The following is a 21,359-nucleotide window of genomic DNA, read 5'->3' on the forward strand; positions in this document are numbered from 1 at the left end:
TAAATAAATGTTTACACAGAAGGACGACTGTGGATTTAGTCCTCCGTCATTTACATTGTAAACATTATGAAAGAATCTTTTAATAGTCAGTATGAACAGGAGGAATGAATAATAAGAAGTATTTGCTTTATATTTCCATTAAATCTCTGCACACACACACACACACACACACACACACACACACACACACACACACACACACACACACACACACACACACACACACACACACACACACACACACACAGTAAATTATTTGACTAATGTCTGATACCTGCTTAAAACTCCTTTAATAGAAAATTCTAATCATGGCAATAAAACAAGAGTTGTGGCGTTGCTACATACTATTTTACATCTTAAGTACTTTTATCATCGCTATAGTTACTAACATCACTCTACACACCTTAAAGCATTTATACCTTTTAAATCAACATTAAGAGGCTGAATCACTGAAACGAGTAAAGGTTTGCAAAGTCGGTCAAATAAATAAACAAATGATTGTGTTTTGATTTATTAGAATGACGTTTAGCTTTATAAGAGTGATCTAATTCATGTGAGTACAGACAGACAAGATGGCATGCAGTATAACACACAGATTATTACAAATAAAAAAAAAAAAACAACATATTAAAGATAATTTTATACACTGGACACAAATATTCGCCTGCAAAAAAAAGCAATGAATCAATATGATCACAGTATTATCGAGTCCACTGCATCAGCAAATAATGATTAAAATTAAACAAATCAGCGGATGATGAGAGAAATAACAGTCCTGTGTAAAGTCTGTGTGAACACGCTGCTCATAACGGACGTAAAACTCACTTTATGTAAAGACAGTAATGGTAGTTTGGTTAAAATCTGACCCCAGACGTCACCATGACAACAGACTCATCAGAATATCTACGTCTGTTATACGTGGTTTGACGTCAATCTGCTGCTGCTTTGGTGATTTTCTATCAACAAGATCAAAGTAAATATTTGCTGCAATAATAGATTTGTGTTAAAAAATATACATGTATTTGAAGTTCATTTAAATACTCTCCAGCCAAAATCATCACAGGAAATAGTCATTTAATGTGGTTAAAGCTGCAAAGTCGGTAAATCAGTCTGAGCAGGGAGCCAGAGACAGTTTAGTTTGGGATGGTTCACATGAACACTATTTATTCTATTTCATTGTATGACTGATGCAAACAGTGTAGTAGTGATTTATTTTGGTCATTATTCACAATTTCTCCAAAAAGAATAAACCTAGAAATAAATAAATAACAGTAAGCAGAGGTGGAAGCAACGAATTACAAGTATTTTTCCAAAGTTTGTAATTTTACTTTTTTGTTTTAACCTCCTGAGACCCGAGCTTTTGTTTGATGTGCATTTTTAATGTTTCCTAAATATTTGGGACCTGATAAGTAGAACAACTAAGCATTGTTTTTGAACAGGAAGTAGATTTTGAAATGAATAATGCCTCATATGGGAGGACAATGGGTTTATTTTACTTTATAACACAGTTAAATCACCCGTGTATAAAACTATTTATTTCCTTACATTTACAATAACAATGATAATAAAGTCTCAATGTCATCAAAAGTGTTGATTAACAGTGTTGTAGCTTGTTGTTTTCACTTAAATGAGTCAAATTTGTATCAAACTACAAACATTATTAAGCATAAATAAACAACATGTTGCCTGCCGTCTGGTTTTTTACACTGTAATGTGCTTTTGTGACCACTAGGTGGCACAAAAACATGTGTACGAATGAGGTCAACATGTCAAAGTTAAGCAGAATGGAGTTTAAGGTCCAGCAAACCCAAAATGTAATGTCCCCATATGAGGACGCAGTGTCACAGGAGGTTAAAATGGTTTAAATGTAGTTAGTTATATTTCTACATTCATCTGTTAATGAGTTAATTATTTATTTACGCTTCAAAATCAAATGCATCTAATTAAAAAAACAGCCAATCAGATTAAACATGTCATTATAAACTATTCAGAAAAAGTGACTTAAACCAGAATTTACTTTTTAAATGTTTTTTTTTTTTTAAATGCAGAAGCCGCCGCCTGATTATTACAGTATCTGCTTTATACTGTATGAAAAGTTTCTCCTTCAGGCGGACTGAAGGACTGAAGTGTTGATAAATTATAACAGCTCATCACAACCTTTTTCAACTTTCTTTTTTAAGTATGTGACCTTTTACAGGTGAGATACATTAAAAATTAAAGTCTGATATAATCATGTAAAAAGCTTCAACAAATCAGTTTCTATTGTTATTATATTAACTAAACTGATAGAGGGAAAAAGACTGCTTCATCCGTCTTTGGCTGCAGAGGTATGAGAGCAGCGATGTGATTGGCTGAGAGAGTATTTAATAATCACCGTCTATGCACCTAAAAGCTACCACGCCGCCGCTTATTGTTACATTTGTGCGTTAAAATAAAGCCCATAATATCTCCTACTTCACTGTAAAGTCCCATTCTCAACCAGGCTTCCACATCACTCTCATGTTAGTTATAATATAATATTATAATTCACCTGTAGGAACAAAGAGAAGTCTGACATTTGGTGAATTAGACCCCAAAACAAACAAGGAAATGTAAAACTATTTAACAAAACAGCAAATACAAATGACAAAAAACAGATTGTCTGATAAGTTAAAGAACTAAAAAAAAACATTTATATTATCTATATTTCACAGTTATTAAAACAAATCAGTGCAAACATTGAACAGAAGTGGTTGTAAAGTTTGTTTTGTTGGCACCATGGATGTATTATAAGAGCGTCCATTCAGTCCATTAAGTCCATTTTTCTAGCTTTGTGTTGCCCGCTGCAATTAAAACAACAAAAATAAGCTGTTTAATGACACGTCTCATGTAATTTAGCAAAGACGATCTGTAACAATTACCAGTTTCTAAATGTCAGTTTTTACCATTTTTTTATTATTCTGTTTATTTAAAATTATATGACTTTATTTTAACATTTAATATATGTTAAAAGTCAAAGATTTTATGGAATTATACAGAGGTTTCTTGTAAAATAACAGTGATAGATGTTAATTATGGTAAATATAATTCATGGTTGTTGTTGTTTTTTTTTACAGTTTACCTACATTTTTAATTTTACAGGATGTTTCCGTTTTATAACAGGCATTTTTTTACAGTGTAGACTAGATTTTTAAATTTTTTTTCTTGGCTTGGGGAAAGTTAAAAAAAAAAAAAAAAAAAAAAAGCTGCAGTACCATGAGTGACCATTTGCTGAGTGGTGGCGCCCTTCAGCTCTTCTAATACATCCACGTGTGACACCCTGTCTAATATGGCTCAGCATTTACATCCTCCTCTCCTCTTATATTTGGCGTCACTGTGTTTAATCTTCAGAACATATTTCACACAAATCCAAGCCTGCCATTTTTTTTTACAATATGCCCACAAATTCATTTTTCCATCTTTTTTTCTTTTTTTTTTAAACACCGAGCTACGTTTTCAGTCTTAATGAAAGCCAAAGATACAGACATTTTATATTAAAACGCACAGTATTAATTAATAGATTAATAACCACATTACGAGCTAACTATATTAGCACAAGAATTTGCTTCCTGTATTCCTGTCAGCACATAAATGATAATCATATCTATCATGCCTGAAACCAACAACCAACAGTATCTGGAGAATAAAACTTTGTACATAGGAACAAACCAAAAAAAAAAGGGGCTTCTTTTAAGATTGTGAGCACCTGTGTTGCATTGTATAAAATTAATCACTGACATAACATAACCTGAATAACGTCTGATATTTAAAAAAAATTACAACACACACACACACACACACACACAAAAAAGAAAAAATGAACAGGAAAAGATTCAGATTATCTCGGGAATGCAGATGTGTCAATAAATAAAGAAAAAAAAGAAAGGAGGTATATAAATGAACAAAAATGCCTGTTAAATTGAGAGCTGAGGCTTCGTTGTCTTAAACAGCAAGAACCCTAATGTATAATTATCAAAGTTAACATCTTAATACAAATGTATGAATAAGAGTCAGGAGGTCAGTTGAGTGACAAATTATACAAATGGGTCAATATACACAATTTAAATATATAAAAAAATAAATGATTAAAGAGGAAAAACACAAAATGTTCCTATGTTAAACCTAAATAAAAATAAATCTTTCATTGAGCAGCAGTGCATGCAGATATTCTGGTCCTGTATAAAGTAAGGCACCAGAGGTTTCCGATATTCACTTGGTAGACAGTGTATACGTATAAAACAACTAAATTCTTCAAGTGTATTAAAGGCAGTCTATGAGAGTGCATACAACGGATACTAAAGTCACGGGGAGTCGTCGGGTTTCAGGCCTGACTGCTGGTCATCTTCTGCAGCAGCGGCATCTGGGGACAAGAAGGAGACATTTATAATATATATAAAAGGTGGGTAGATATGTAGTAATGTAGGTAGGAAGGAAGGAAGGAAGGAAGGAAGGAAGGAAGGAAGGAAGGAGGGTAGGTAGGTAGGAAGGAAGGAAGGAAGGAAGGAAGGAAGGAAGGAAGGTAAGTAGGTAGGTAGGTAGGTAGATATTTAGTAAGGTAGGTAGGAAGGAAGGAAGGAAGGAAGGAAGGAAGGAAGGAGGGTAGGTAGGTAGATAGGAAGGAAGGAAGGAAGGTAAGTAGGTAGGTAGGTAGGTAGATATTTAGTAAGGTAGGTAGGAAGGAAGGAAGGAAGGAAGGAGGGAAGGTAGGTAGATATGTAGTAAGGTAGGTAGGAAGGAAGGAAGGAGGGTAGGTGGGTAGATATGTAGTAATGTAGGTAGGAAGGAAGGAAGGAAGGAAGGAAGGGGGGTAGGTAGGTAGGTAGGTAGTAAAGAATGGAAGGATGGAAGGAAGGAAGGTAAGTAGGTAGGTAGGTAGATATGTAGTTAGGAAGGAAGGAAGGAAGGAAGGAAGGAAGGAAGGAAGGAAGGGGGGTGGGTAGGTAGGTAGGTAGGTAGTAAAGGATGGAAGGATGGAAGGATGTAAGGAAGGAAGGTAAGTAGGTAGGTAGGTAGGTAGGTAGATATGTAGTTAGGAAGGAAGTAAGGAAGGAAGGGGGGTAGGTAGATATGTAGTAAGGTATGTAGGAAAGGAGATAGGTTGGCAGGAAGGAAGGAAGGAAGGAAGGAAAGAAGGAAAGAAGGAAGGAAGGAAGGAAGGAAGGAAGATAGGTTGGTAGGTAGGAAGGAAGGAAGGAAGGAAGGAACGAAGGTAGGAAAGGCGAAAGGAAGGAAATTACATTAAAGGTTGTGATTTATCAATACAATCAATACATATTAATACATATTTCTCGTGATGCCTTTAAATTAAAAAAAAGGAAGGACGGAAGGAAGGAAGGAAGGAAGGAATGTAGGTAGGTAGATATGTAATAAGGTAGGTAGGAAAGGAGATAGGTAGGTAGGAAGGAAGGAAGGAACGAAGGAAGGTAGGAAGGAAGGAAGGAAGATAGGTTGGTAGGTAGGTAGAAAGGAAGGAAGGTAGGAAGGAAGGAAGGAAGACAGGTAGGTAGGTAGGTAGGTAGGAAGGTTGGAAGGAATGAAGGAATGAAGGAAGGAAGGTAGGAAGGAGGGAAGGAAGGAAGGAAGGTAAGTAGGTAGGAAGGAAGGAAGGAAGGAAGGAATGAAGGAAGGTAGGAAGGAGGGAAGGAAGGAAGGTAGGAAGGAGGGAGGGAAGGAAGGAGGGAAGGAAGGAAGGTAGGAAGGAGGGAGGGAAGGAAGGAAGGTAGGAAGGAGGGAGGGAGGGAGGGATGGAAGGAAGGAAGGAAGGAAGGAAGGAAGGAAGGAAGGAAGGAAGGAAGGAAGGAAGGAAGGAAGGAAGGTACATTAAAGCAGGTTTACCTTTGACAGATCCACTCCAGTGAGAGCGTTGACAGAAACAGGAAGTTCAGCCAAAAGGCGGTTCACCTCGCCCGTCACACGGTTGCCCTCCCCGCTGAGGATGACGATCTCATTGGTCCTGGCTAACGGCGCCGCCACCTTAGAAGCAATCTGCAAACATAACGGTGAGCGTTTTCAGTCAGCAGGACATATAAAAAGTCTCCTATAAACAGGTAATCACTGTGTAAACATCATGTGATACGTGTGTTGATGAAACAGTCGATGATCCAAATAAAATAACTTTCTATCGCTGTGACCTCTGAGAGAAAAACAGACTTGTGACCAGCTTGTGTTTAGTTTTGAATGTGGGGTTGAGAGCTAAATGTGGCATTATGTGTGAAATACAGCCATAAAACCATAGACTGTATATATAATGGACGTAACAGCCGTAACGTCACCCATTGGTCTGTGGACTGCTGCTCGGAGGCCAATAGTTTAGGATCTGAGCACCATCTTGAAAATTTGAGGTGCATGCTGGGAAAAAAAGAACACGGATTTGACTTATATGGGCATCAGGAGGAGCATGAGGACGGAGCGGGGGAGGTTGAGAGGGCTGGATCGACCACAGTCTACACCGGCTACCTGGTGATGCTAACCAAGTTAGCTGTTACGACTATAACTACAAAACAAGTTCACGGCTATTTCCTGCAGTCTATCTGTCCGCACTCCTGAACCAGTGAATCGATCAACCTGTCAATCACAACGTAGCCACGCCCTAATGCATATGTTACCTTCGGCAGGGCCTCCAGGACCAGAGCGGTCTTGGCTGCCTCTCCGTACTGCTGGTAAGCTTCAGCCTTCAGCCTCATCTTCTCAGCCTCCGCCTTGCCCACCGCCTCGATGGAGGAAGCTTCCGCCTCGCCGATCTTCTTGATCTTCTCGGCCTCGGCCTGAGCCAGCAGCACTTTGGTAGTCCTGAAGGAGGGAAAGCGCACGTGTTAAATCGTCATATTTAACTCATATATATAACATTACGTCTCAGTGATGCTTTTTTTTTTTTTAATCATACATCATCTCCATGTTTCTGTTTAACAAATGTTTACTGCGTGTTCGGACTCTGACACATTATTTAAACCATCACACAGACATTCAAGTGTTTAAGAAAATGGATGTTCTTGATATCGCAGCTCTGATAAATAAAAAGGGAGGTAAATGAGAGCGATTTACTGCTCTGGTTGGATCATAAACTGTGGCTGTAAAAAAAAGGACATAAAGTGAGAATAAGTGATTTTAGGTCCGTTCACAGCACAGAAGATTAAAATTACTTTAAATAAACAATAAAAAACTGCAGGAACTGACTGATTTGTTGTTGATAAATGACTTTTATGACTCGCTGTCTGCCTCATGATATGCAACATTTACTGAATCTAACCACAAATTACATTAAAGGTTGTGATTTATCAATACAATCAATACATATTAATAGATATCTCGTGATGTCTTTAAATAAAAAAAGGAAGGACGGATAAAAGGAAGGAAGGAAGGAAAAGAAGACAGGAAGGACAAATGGAAGGAAGGTAGGATGGAAGGAAGGGAGGAAGGAAGGAAGGGAGGAAGGAAGGAAGGAAGGACGGACAGAATGAAGGAAGGAAGAAAAGGGAGGAAGGAAGGAGGGTAGAAAAAAAGGAAGGATGAAAGGAAGAAAAAGAAGACAGGAAGGAAAAGAAGACAGGAAGGACAAATGGAAGGAAGGTAGGAAGGAAGCGAGGAAGGAGGGAGGAAGGGAGGAAGGAAGGAGGGAGGAAAGAAAGGAAGGAAAAATGGAAGAAATGGAGGAAGGAAGGAAATGAGGAAGGACAGATGGAAGGAAGGAGGGAAGAAAGGGAGGGAGGAAGGAAGGAGTGATGGAAGGAAGGAAGGACGGACAGAATGAAGGAAGGAAGGAAAAGAACACAGGAAGGAAAGTGGGCCGGATCGGACCCCTCGGCCGGCCGGTTCTGGCCCATGGGCCTCATGTTTGACCTCCCAGGATTCCTGTTGCTCATCTTGGATGAAAAGCTCATAAAATGACTGAAATGTCTTTTCATCGTCTCTCGCTCACTTGTGTCCTTCGGCCAGCTGCTGCATCTTGTAGGCTTCGGCTTCGGCGGGTCTCTTCACCGTGGCGATGAGTTCCTTCTCCGTCCGGCTGATCTCCTTCTCCTCGATGGTGATCTGTTTCTTCCTCTGCACCACTTCGATCTCGATCTCCTCCAGGCGGATCTTTTGCTGCTCCTTGGCCGCCTGCAGCTCGTACGCCAGCTGGGCCTCGGCTTTCTGAGAACATCAAAACACACACACACACACACACACACACACACACACGTAATGTTGCATTAAAGTAAAATATATAATTTTCTGAACTTACCAGACTGTTCTAGCTGTTCTGTTATTAACTTTTTACCCACTTTGTCATTAAATCCACATTACTGATGATTATTTATCAAACATTTCATAGTGTAAATGCATCAAGAATCATCTCTATAATATTGTTGCAACATCGATATCGAGGTATTTGGTCTAAAATATCGTGATATTTGATTTGGTCCATATCGCCCAGCCCTAGCTCTCACCTTCGTGTTGACTTCCTGATTGAAAGAAGCTTTCTGCAGCTCCAGTTCTCGCTTGGAGTCGGCCATCTTGGTGTCAGCCTTGAATTTGACGTCCATCATCTCCTTCTTGCATTCTGCTTCCTGGGCGACGACAGAGGAGCAAAAAAGCAGAGTTCATTTGGTTGTTTGTGCACGACAGAATCAACTCCTCAGAGTCCTCACGCCCGTTTGAGCCTCCTTACCCGTATCCCAGCATCCCTCTCTGCCTCAGCCACGCCGATGTCAGCGTCCCTCTGGACTGCAGCGGTCTGAGTCTTCCCCAGAGAGCTCAGGTAATCCAGTTTATCGTACACATCCTGCGAGAACACACACACACACACACACAGACAGATCAACCAATCAGCTACTGAGCTTTTCTTCCTGTAAAGTCACAGGGAAAAGATTCTTTCAGCACTTTGTTGTTTTAGTGAAGTTTTAATGATCATGCATGTTTATACTCGGTCTCTTTATTAAGATACAAACAGAAAATACTGAACAAACTGGCTTCTACAGGTAATGCTTTCCATCTTTCCTTCCTCCCTTTCTTCCCTCCTTCCTTCCATCTTTCCTTCCTGTCTTCTTTTCGTTCCTTCGTTCCTTTCATCCTTCCTTCCTTCATTCTGTCTGTTCTTTCCTTTCTTCCCTCCCTCCTTCCTTCCAATCTTTCCTTCCCTCCCTCCTTCCTTCCATCTTTCCTTCCTGTCTTCTTTTCGTTCCTTCCTTCCTACCTTCGTTCTTTCCTCCCTCCTTCCTTCCAATCATCCCTTCCTTCCTTTTCTTCCCTCCCTTCTTCCTTCCTTTTTTCCCTCCCTCCCTCCTTCCTTCCATCTTCCCTTCCTCCCTCCCTCCCTCCTTCCTTCCATCTTTCCTTCCTCCCTTTCCTCCCTCCATCCTTCCTTCCATCCTCCCTTTCCTCCCTCCTTCCTTCCATCGGTCCTTCTTCCCTTTTTTCCTTCCTTCATTACGTCTGTTCATCCTTTCTTTCTTCCCTCCATCCATCTTTTTAATGATCTGGCCCACATCAGATCACATTGGACTATAAGTGGATCTTGAATGAGTTCGACCCTCCTGCTATAACTAAATTTATTCCATTTGCCAGACTTTCCTCGGTAGTCTTTAGTCATCAGCTGGTAGATGAGTTTTAACTATCCACCACAAAGAAAACATCTGATAGCACCACACCACCTGAAGCCTCCAGTAACGAGCCAACTGGACCTGATGCATCACAGAAACCGACCTGGACTAATTGCTGATGTGATAGAAGCAGCTAGTCAGCCACTGTGTCTGCACAGCTCTGCAATTAGCTCTAAATCAACAACAGTGAACTATACACGAGACTCTCCTGCCAGTCAAGGGTTAGGGTTAGACACATGAAACCCAGCAGAGGTTTCTTCTCTAACAAACAAACAGCAGCAATATTATCATACAGATCTTTCTTTCCTTAAACTCACCTTGATGGTAAAGCTGAGAATCTCGATGCCCATCCTTCCCACATCTGGAGCTGCGACCTCCCTCACCAGTTTAGCGAACTGGTCCCTGTCCTGATAGATCTGCTCTACAGTCAGTGTCCCTGCAGAGAAGAGACACTTCAAAATGTCACGAATCACACACTTAGAGAAGCACTTTTGTTTGCAGCTTTCTATTTATCTATTTATCAAGATGTCTTTGTTTTTTATGTCAGACTAGTGGCTAAGCTTTTAGAGAAGCATGCAGTCCTTTAACTGAAGCCATAAATATCAGAGAGTGGCCGCCCACTGTGGTTCTGGTTCTGAGGTTTCTTCCTGTTAAAATGGAGTTTTTTCTTGCCATTGGTCCCAAGTGCTGCTAATGTGTGAATGTTGAGTCTCTTTAAAATTCAAACCTGAAGAGTTCGGTTTAGAACCTGCTCTATGTGTAAAGTGCCTTGCAAGGCCGTAGCCAGGATTTTTCAAATACCGAGGTCAAAAAGAAAACCTCAAGCTATGTAATAGTTAAAAGTAATACATGATGTATTTATACCACTTTCTTGCTGTGCATTTCTTAGTCATGGTCACTTTTGTGGTTCAGTTCTTTCTTATCACTTCCAATTTTGCAACTTAAATCAACTCCTATTTCAGTATTCTACAACTTCCATGGTTGTATCTTTAAAAATTATAACTGCAATATATTATTTTCTTTGTTTGTTCTTAAAATGTGGAATGGAGCACGGCCTGCTGGGAGAAAAGGGCTCGTCCAATGAATGAACAGTTTGCAACATCGGGTCATGTCCAATTCACAAATGTAGACAACATATTTCTGGCTATTTTCAAGTCGCAGTTCACTACTACATCTACTGCAGCAAATATTTTTTCTGGAAGTGAGCACTATATAACTGCGACATAAAAATCTCTAGTAATATGCTGTGTATATTTGTGAATTTGTGACGAATCTGCAGACGGAAGCGCAACACAGCTGGAGCTGTTCTGTAAGGAAACCAATTAAATTGGAAACCAGTTGCGACATAACACTCGGGCCAGTGAAACAATTCCCGGTGGATTTCAAGGAATCACTCCGCCGCTGGTTATAGCCGACTACTTTTGTTTTGACATGGCAGCGGTATCTGGAAGTATGTGTCGTGTGACGGTCGGCTATTTTCACTTCACAATTAAACGAAACTTCAAGAAAAAAATACCGAGGACATGACCTCGGTGTCCTCAATGGTAGCTACGGCCATGGTGCCTTGAGATAACTTTGTTGTGATTTGGCGCTATACAAATAAAGATTGATTGATTGAATGAGAGTCATTATTAAGTTTAACGTGAAAAACAACATGCATGACATAAACTGAACAGCTTTCATAGTAAAGAAATCAAACGATCAGTCTAAAGCTGAGATGATGAGTCAATTAGTGGATTATTCTGTTGAAGAAAAAGTAGTCAGCAACTGTTTTAATGATCATTAATTGTTTGGGTAAAAAAAACCCAACAGATTACCAATTTTCTGGTACAAAAATGAGAAGATTTGCTTCTTATTTTCCAGACAAAACCATAAATATGAACAATGAATTGAGGACATAATTGGTAGATTAATACAGGGTTTCTACACATTTGGAATTTCAAACTTCCATACTTTCCCATACCCTAATTTCCAGACTTCTCTGCGTTTTTTCCCCCCCCAGATAATATGCGACATCTGAGTAAATATATCAGTGTATCATATTTCACATCATATTTAATTATTCTTAAGAGGGGATTGTAGCCAAGTACCATAATGTGGCTCAGAACCACCTTCTGTTGGCGATGTCAAACAACTTCACGCAAAGTTTGCATCTAGCTCAGTTTGTGAATTGTATTTATATATGGAACAGTGAAGCCATCTTGTCAAGTGTTGGAGTGAAAACTTGATGATACCTGGGGGGCTGGAAGAGGGTCATGGGGCAGCGGACTGGACATAGCACTTGTCAATCAGGTAAAAAGGGGCGAGAGATATTTGCTCTCACACAAACTGTGCTTGTCCCGGCATAAAACACGATCCAGATTGATTCAATTATTTTTGGAAATACCTCATTTTCTATTTTAGAAAACAGTATTTTTGAACAGTGGTAATAGTCTGGAAACATTCATATTTTTCCATACTTTTTAATACCTGGAAATGGATTTAATTTATTTCCATACTTTCTATACTTGCGTAGGAACCCTTTTAATAAGTGATGACAATTATTGTTAGAGGCAGCTAAAACAATCTTTTATTTAAACTGGCATGTCAGGTGTTTAAATGACGTTAATGTCCGTTACCCAGAATGGAGCGCAGATGTCCCTCCAAGGTCTGAATAATCACAGCTTTGATTTCCATCACCGATTTCCCCAGAAACTGCTCACAAGCTATCGCCAGCAAGTCGTGCTCCGTCATGACTTTCACCTGAAGAAGACACAGTTTATTTAAAATAGATTCAGGAACTATCTGATCATGTGACAGAGGAGACATCAGGATGTGGTTTTTTTTACCTGAGCCACTCCTGTGACAGTGATGGCCACTCCCTCTGCCGTCTCCACGCTCTCACATTTAGGCTGCAGAGTCATGATCTCCAGGGTTATCCTGCAGCGGGACAAAAAGCACATTAAAGTGGCATCACGTCTATATATGGACTTATCGTATGATACATGGACATGACCTTTGACCTCAGTATTGCCACACTTCATATTAGCAGCTAAGAGGCTATTCATGTCACATTGGCTAATGGCGCTTTTCCACTATACAGTTCCAGCACGACTCGACTTGACTCGGTTTGGTACCAGGAAAAACCTTTTCCATTACTATAGTTCCTACTCAACGTGGGCGGGGTTGTCATAGCGACACAAACACATAAACAATGGAGGACATGGAGGCGATGGTGTACTTGCTGCTGTATGAAGCTTTCTGTCTCACACAAAGCAAGAGAAGAGAAACCAATCTCTGTAACGCTGTTGTTGGTATTTAAAAATGGCGGGTTTGATTCTTGTGTGGGACGGCTCATGACTCTTCCAGCGACTCTCTGACCAATCAGTGGACGGCAGTCTGTGACGTCACATTTAGTATCGGCTCGGCTCGCTTGGAACCTCGGCAGAGAAGATACTAGAAAAGTAGCAAGTACCAGGTACTATCCCTGATGGAGACGCACAAAAGAGTCGAGTCGTGCTAGAACGGTCCAGCACCTGTTTTAAATATTCCAGATGTGCGTGTCTACCATACAACTTATACGTGAAAATATGGTCATTGATTTTAAAAGGAAGAAGATGACATTTGTCCTCCCACACTAAAGTGATTAAGAGCAAACCAACTGAGAGGGTTTTTATTCTTATTTATACATCTTGTGTGTGTGTGTGTGTGAGTGAGTGTCTGTTAGTATATATACTCATAGTGGATTTTTGGGTCTAATACCGATATTAGGGAGGAAAAAAATTCTGATATCTCTATATCGGCTGATAATCTTATATATACTGAATATTTCCATAAACAGATATTTATTGCAAACCCAATGGTACCAAACACTTTCAAACAAGATATGTAATAGAGGCCTTTACAATAATAAGAATAAATGTAACTTCACTTGGAATTTAATATAAACCTGAATTAAGAAAAAGGATCAAATATACATAAAATGCAACCTATATATCTTCTTCTTTTTTTAAATATCGTCACATATGAAACGGCATAAACACTGGTATCGATAAAGCTCTAATCTTTAAATACAAATATTTCAGGGTTTACTCTTCACTGACAGTAGATTGAATATTTTTGGGAAAACAGCGACATTTTTCACCATTTACTGACATTTTATGGACCAACACCCTAAATGCAACGTGTGCCAACGTCCAATCAGACTGAACTCTGTGTGAAGGTAAAGAGCCACGTCTGTTTTTCTGCCACAAGCAAACTGGTCTCGCCCAGTTTCCTCCCGGGAATAAATGTGGTTTGCTGCCAATTAAGCACTAACACATAAATCAAAGTACTGGACATCACACACTGCAGTGGATTTGATAAAGTGTTTGGTTGCAGGGATCAACCAGCCAACGACAACTACAGCTGAAAATCCACCTGTTGTTGTGACACTATATGAAGAAAATGAGTCAAACACACAGCAGGAATGTGTGTAATGTTGGCAGAAAAGGAAAAAAAACTGCTTGAGAAACATTTTTAAAACATTGAGAGTATCACGAGGGAGAATGTGGACGAGTGGCTTTCATCCTCGGCTTGTTTACTGCCTGCAGATAATGGAACTGCCTTCCCTTTGGAAATTCAAGACAGCAGAAGCTCATTCCAGCCGCTGTCTCTGTAAAAACCTCATTTTGTCCAAATGAGCTCGAACAGAAGGCTTTCAATAGTATAATCCACTTAGCCGCTGGCACAGAAAGCATTTGAAGGAGTGAGTGAAAGGTCAGGTCAGGGTAACATAAACGGACCTCGCTGCTTTTACACTACACTCACAGTTTCAACTCACCTTTGTGTGTCTGAGATGAGCCACCAAGCCCAGGCCCAGCCTCCCACCATGTAGGTCTTATCATCAGAGTCACAGCAACCACCTGAGGGAAGAAAACACCTCCGATAAGACAAGATCTCATATTCAAATAATCTAAACATCTGATGGCATGATATCAAACTGTAAGGAGGCAAACCAGCACACAGGAATGATGAATGTAAGCTTTAATCTCAGTGTTGTTCAGGTTGTGTAAGTAAACAACCTCTAAATCTGTCTTTGGTCAAACGGGTCATTATCTATAGACGTATATTCACATGCTGATGATGAATCACATATTGGCGCTTTTCCACTACACAGTTCCAGCACGACTCGCCTCGCCTCGGTACGGTTCCAGGAACCTTTTCCATTACAAAAAAGTACCTACTCAACGTAGGCGGGGTCGTCATAGCACGGCTCTGCGAAACTGCCGTGACTTCGTTTTATACGCGACACAAACACATAAACAATGGAGGACATGGAGGCGATGGTGTACTTGCTGCTGTTTGTGGCTTTCTGTCTCACACAAAGCAAGAAAATTGAGCCGTATAGCTGTAACGCTGCTGCCGGTATGTAAAAATGCCGGACGGCTCAAGACTCTTCCAGCGACAACTCTTCTGACCAATCAGCGGCCAGCAGTGTGTCGACGTCACCTTTTAGTACCGACTTGGCTCGCTTGGAACCTCGGCAGAGCAGGTACAAAAAAAGTACCAGGTACTAGGTACTATCCCTGATGGAAACACAAAAAGATCCGAGGCAAGTCGAGGCGAGTCGTGCTGGAACTGTGTAGTGGAAAAGCGCCAAAAGTAAGGCTGCTCAATTTATCGAAATTTGATCGTGATTACGATTTTGGGGCCAAAAAGTCACGCATGCGTATTTCCATCCCTCCCTCAAAGCAGCACTGTACAGCTGCCAACACTCCCGTTTTTCCCGGGTTTCTCCCGTATTTTAGACCCAACTCCTCCCGTTTTTTTCTTTTCTCCTGGGAAGCTCCCGTAATTTTACAAGCCCTGACTTTGTTTGTTAATAATAATGAGAAGCTGCACAATAACAAAGGTTTTATTTTGAAAAGCTTAGACAGGAAGCCACCGCTGCTCCGTTAATTTGACAGAAGCTTAAACTCAAAGCGAAATGTTTTTAACTGTAAATAAAAGTTCACATTTTCCAGCCTGCGTCAGATGATGCTGAGTTTACTGACTAATTATTAAAAACCAGGTTGTGTTGTGTGAACTATCGTCATCTTAACCTGCTCAGCAGTAATATCTCTGCACATGTTCTGCTGTGTGTTGCGTTAAGCGGCAGATAAAAGGCTGCTGCTTGGAGAGATTATTAAATAAGCTGAATGGACAAGAAATGCAGCATGTTTCTAAAGTTTAAAAAAAATCATTTTAATAATTGTGATTTCAATTTTGACCCAAATAATCATGATTATGATTTTTTCCATAATCGAGCAGCCCTATCACAAAGCAGACAAGCTTTAACAGGTCGCTACTTCTACACAAAGAAACATGAATGCAGTGTGAATTATTTGGCTCTACATCATTACATTTTGAATCACATATGTAGGGCTGGGCGATATATTGAAATTATATCGATATCATGATATGAGACTAGATATCGTCTTATATTTTGGATATCGTAATATCGCGATATGTCATCAGAGTTGTCGTTTCCTGGTTTTAATGCTGCATTACAGTAAAATATGTATTTTTCTAAACTCACCAGACTGTTTCTAGCTGTTCTGTTATTTACTTTTTACCCACTTTGTCATTATATCCACATTACTGATGATTATTTATCAAACATTTCATAGTGTAAATATTTTGTGAAAGCGTCGACAACCATCTCTACATTATTGTTGTAATATCGATATCGAGGTATTTGGTCTAAAATATCGTGATATTTGATTTTGTCCATATCGCCCAGCCCTATACATTTGCACTACTGAAGTACAACATCAGCTCTGACCAGCTCTCCATCCTTCATCTTGTGGTCCTGGTCTGGAAAATAAACATAAGGACATTTGTGTTTGGTAGATTATTTGTTGTAATAATCCTTCTTGGCAATAAATCTTATACCGTTGGAAAGCCTGTTTATTTCTCTTTTAAATGGAGCCACATTAGTAAGAAACATGCATTGGACATGGGACATGGGATGAGCAGCAGAGCTGAGTATGTGGGTTGCACCCATGAAAAAACTGGCAAATCTTCTCTGCCAATGCCGAACAGCTTATTCTACTATTGACTCTTGTTTGGTGGATTTGGAGCCTCAGTAGTGTGTAGAAGAACCATACACAGTCACAACAGCCTAGCAGCTCCTCCTCCTCATGCTGCTGCTCACACACTGCTGTGCAATGGCATCACATTCTTCAACCAGCATTTGCCACCAGTCAGCAAACGTGATTGTATTGGTCACTTTGGCACCAACATTAAGTCCAAGCTGATCCCACAAGTGTTCAATGGGGTTGAGGTCAGGACTGCTGGCAGGCCGTTCCATCCTCTCCACTCCCAAATTGTTGAGGTAGTCTTTGATAAACCTGCTCTGTTGTCATGTTGGAGGACAGAGTTCGGTCCCAGACTGTGCAGATATGGGATCACCACTGGTTGCAGAATCTCATCTCAATATCTCTCTGCATTGAGATTAGGGCTGGGCGATTATGGCAAAAATCTAAATCACGATTAATTGAACTTTTAACCTTGATTACGATTAATGAACGATTATCTCCTCCCTTGATGAACAATTATGTATTTTCTTTTGTTTTGTATTTTACACTGCTGCCCTCACACATGAGGATCTTTAGGGAGGTAAAATAATGATGTTTTAAGGTTTGACTTTCCATCTTTCTTCCTTACTTCCTTCCATCTGTCCTTACTTCCTTCCTTCTTTCCATCCTTCCATCTGTCCTTTCTTCCTTCTTCTCATCCTTCCATCTTTCCTTCCTTCCTCCTTTCCATCCTTCCATCTTTCCTTCCTTCCATCCTTCCATCTTTCCTTCCTTTCGTGAAAATAAAGATGTTTTAAGGTTTGACTTTCCATCTTTCCTTCCATACTTCCTTCTTGTCCTTTCTTCCTTCCATCCTTCCATCTGTCCTTCCTTCCTTCTTTCCATCCTTCCATCTGTCCTTCCTTCCATCCTTCCTTCCTCCTTTACATCCTTCATTCGTTCCATATGTCCTTCCTTCCTTCTTTACATCCTTCATTCCTTCCATATGTCCTTCCTTCCTTCCTTCTTTCCATCCTTCCTTCCTTCCATCTGTCGTTCCTTCCTTCCTTCCTTCTTTCCATCGATCGGTCCTTCCTTCCTTCTTTCCATCCTTCCATCTTTCCTTCCTTCTTTCCATCCTTCCTTCCTTCTTTCCATCCTTCCATCTTTCCTTCCTTCCTTCCTTCCATCCTTCCTTCCTTCCTTCTTTCCTTCTTTCCATCTTTCCTTCCTTCCTTCCTTCCTTTTGTATTTTACACTGCTGCCCTCACACATGAGGATCTTTAGGGAGTGAACATAATGATGTTTTAAGGTGTGACGCTGTGGTTAATGTCTAGTTTACTTGATTAGAACTATGTAAAGTTTTGTATGAAAGTTTTCACATTCCTTAAAGATATGCAACCTTTACTGTCATGGCAACAGTGAACACCACAATTAATTGACATGAGAAAGATTAATTGCCCAGCCCTAATTGAGATTGCCTCCAATGATGACAAGCCTCGTTTTTCCAGTGAGGGAGAAGCCGCCTCACACCATCACACTGCTTCCACCAAAGAAGGCAGAGAAGATTAGCCAATTTTTTCATGGGCGCAACCCACATACTCAGCTCGGGTGCTCATCCCATAAATGCATGTTCCTTAGAAATGTGGCTCCATTTAAAAGAGAAATAAACATGCTTTCAAACTATATGAGATTTACTGCCATGAAGCATTGTTACAACCATAGACTGTATATAAAATGGACGTAACATCCGTGACGTTACCCATTGGTTTGTGGACTGCTGCTTGGAAGCCAATAGTATCGGATCTGAGCAGCGCCATCTTGAAAATTTCCAGTGCATGCTGGGAAAAATAAAAACACGGATTCTACTTATATGGGCATCAGGAGGAGCATGAGGCGCCCTCCTGAACCTGTGAACCAATCAACCTGTCAATCACGACGTAGCCACGCCCTAATGCATACCCTGCTTTATCGTCACATATAAAATCAGGGAGGCCAAAATGTCCCAAATGAACATCATACTGCATTGAAGAAGGCTTTAAACTAGCGATTGAGACCATAAACACATTTTGAAAACGTTTACTGAGGTTAGAAATCAAGTGAGAAGTTGGTGAATTCTCCATTGACTTGTATAGAGACGGAAGTCCTTTTGACACCAGAACGGTCGCCCCCCTGGTGGCCTTTTGATAGAATGCAGTTTTAAGTTATTTCCGTGTTGGCCTCATTTCAGAGGACCGGAACTCCCCGCCTGGTTACAACAAATAATCTACCAAACACAAATGTTTATTTTCCAGACCAGGAAGGATGAAGGATGAAGGATGAAGGATGGAAAGCCTGTCAGAGCTGACTGGTTTTAAAAGTCATTTCCTGAACTTACCAAATTGTTTTTAGCTGTTCTATTATTTGCCTTTTTACCCACTTTATTCAATATCAATAGAGATAACAGCTGAAAACATTGGTTAGAACATTAGAAAAAGTCATCAAATGTAATAAGTTACATTACTTTGATGAAGTCATTGAGCATTATACAATTATTACATTTTAAATAGAGTAACTAGTCATCTGTAACCTATTAACCTTCACATTAGGGTGGATTAAGGCATTTATCTCTTTTTCTATTAGATTATTTTAAAGCTAATTTAAAGCTTCATTTCATAAAGTTTTGACAGATAAAGCTTCTTGTGTTAATCAAAGTATTTCTAAACCTAAAAACTAAACTAGTGTCCCAGATTACAACATCTACTAATCCTGACATGATTTGGCCCGAGGAATATTAATAAACATGAGAACATAAGAGCCTATTATCTAAATCTTCTGGTTTAACAAAGATCATCTCAGAGATTTCATAATGATATTAGGCAGAGGGCTCAAACATGAGGCCTGTGGGCCAGAACCGGCCCGCAGAGGGGTCCAATCCGGCCCACTTTCCTTCATGTCTTCCTTTCTTCCTTCCGTCCTTCCTCACTTTCTTCCTTCTGTCCTTTCTACATTTCTGCCTTCCTTCCTTCCTCCCTTTCTTCATTCCTCCTTTCCTTCTTTTCTCCCTTTTTTCCTTCTGTCCTTCCTTTCTTCTTTCCTTCCTTCCTTCTGTCCTTCCTCCCATCCCTATATCTTTCCTTCCACCCTTACTTCTGTCCTTTCTACCTTCCCTCTACCCTCCCTTTCTTCGCTCCTCCCTTCCTTCCTTTCATCTTTCCTTCCTTCCTTCCTTCTTCACTTTCTTCCTTCTGTCCTTTCTACATTTCTGCCTTCTGTCCTTCCTTTCTTCTTTCCTTTTCCTTCCTCACTTTCTTCCTTCTGTCCTTCCTTTCTTCTTTCCTTTTCCTTCCTTCCTTCCCTATATCTTTCCTTCCTCCCTTCCTTCCGTCCTTCCTTCCTTCCTTTCTACTTTCCTTCCTTTCTACTTTCCTTCCTTCCTTCTTTTTCTTCTTTCCTTCCTTCCTTCCTTGTTTACCTTCCTTCCTTCCATCTTTTTAATAATCCTTCCCACATCAGATCAAATTGGTGTGTATGTGGCCCTTGAATGAAGATGACTTTGACCCCTCTGATATTAGGTGTTGATATAATGTAATGGCTTCATATGTAAATGTAAAAGTAAACAAATTAGAATTGATTTTCCTTCCTTCTTCCTTCCTTGCTCCCTTCCTTCCTTCCTTCCTTCTGTCGTTCCTTTCTTCCTTCTTTCCTTCCTCCCTTTCTTGCTCCCTCCCTTCCTTCCTCCCTTTCGTCCTTCCTCCCCCTCCTTTCTTCCTTCTGTCCTTCCTTCCTTTCTTATGTCCTTCCTTCCTTCTTGCAGATAACACGGTCACCAGATAACACGGTCACCAGTTAGACCGTAACACCGGTCAGCAGCTAGCAGCAGCTCCCGTTAGCTCCGTTAATACTGACAGCAGGCTCCGTTAATAGCCGGTATCCGTTAATCACTTACCGGACACCACCAGCGCCTCGTTCGGCCCCACCGTTAAACAGTTCCCCATGTTGAGTCTGGGCGGAGAGAAACCAGAAAAAACAACAAAAACAACAGCAGCAGGAAGCTTCGCGGAGTTTAGACGATGTGAATTAATATGGAGCTCAGAGTCCTGCAAGCACGACGTCACGACGTCACCGACAACACGCAGCCCCCACGCCCACCTGACGTCATCTTCAGCTTGTTTTTTATTTTATTTGATTGAAAACAGCAGACAATACAGGCAATGTAAGCATAAGTCAACATTCAGGTGGGCAGAATTTTAACTACTGTACAACCCAATAGTGTAATAATTCCCAATAGTTAATAATTCCTATAGAACCTGATAATGTAATAATATCCCAATAATGTAATAACACCTATAGAATCTGATAATGTAATAATATCCCAATAATGTAATAACTCCTATAAAACCTTATAATGTAATAATATACCAATAATATAATAACTCCTATAAAACCTTATACTGTAATAATATCCCAATCATGTAATAACTCCCAATATGTAATAAAAAAAACCCCATAACTCAATAATAAATGCAATAATGTTATTACAATATTGTAAAATTATTATATTATTAGGTTCTGCAAAAATAAGGTTAACCCAATAATGTAATAACCTCCCGTTAATGTAATAATGTATGACATCATCAGTACAGAGATTGTTATATTATTGGGAAATGCACTTTATTACATCATCAGGTTTAATGCCATTATTTATTGAGTTAAGAGGAGTTTTTATTACATTATCAGGATATTATTACATTATCAAGTTCTA

General features: G+C 40.0%; 1 protein-coding gene across 1 annotated transcript; it reads right to left on the reverse strand.

The window, feature by feature from the left end:
• Window positions 1-509: 509 nt before the first annotated feature.
• On the reverse strand, window positions 510-20,668 carry LOC133980014 (flotillin-2). Its single transcript, XM_062418577.1, has 11 exons — window positions 20,544-20,668; window positions 14,398-14,479; window positions 12,425-12,515; window positions 12,215-12,338; window positions 9,914-10,032; window positions 8,666-8,779; window positions 8,445-8,564; window positions 7,934-8,148; window positions 6,624-6,807; window positions 5,854-6,003; window positions 510-4,378 (listed from the first exon to the last, which is right to left on the reverse strand). Exons 1-11 carry the CDS (start codon window positions 20,590-20,592, stop codon window positions 4,340-4,342), a joined length of 1,287 nt encoding a protein of 428 aa, XP_062274561.1. The 5' UTR covers window positions 20,593-20,668; the 3' UTR covers window positions 510-4,339.
• Window positions 20,669-21,359: the final 691 nt, after the last annotated feature.

Source organism: Scomber scombrus, chromosome 5, assembly GCF_963691925.1.
Source record: "Scomber scombrus chromosome 5, fScoSco1.1, whole genome shotgun sequence".
NCBI lineage: Eukaryota > Metazoa > Chordata > Actinopteri > Scombriformes > Scombridae > Scomber > Scomber scombrus.

Excerpts from the sequence above, each read along its gene's own strand:
- LOC133980014 (XM_062418577.1), bottom strand. The coding sequence starts at position 20,592 with ATGGGGAACTGTTTAACGGTGGGGCCGAACGAGGCGCTGGTGGTGTCC. Across the intron at positions 8,780-9,913 it reads TTCTCAGCTTTACCATCAAG|GATGTGTACGATAAACTGGA; the intron begins GTGAGTTTAAGG and ends GTGTTCTCGCAG. Across the intron at positions 6,808-7,933 it reads CAGCTGGCCGAAGGACACAA|GACTACCAAAGTGCTGCTGG; the intron begins GTGAGCGAGAGA and ends TCCCTCCTTCAG.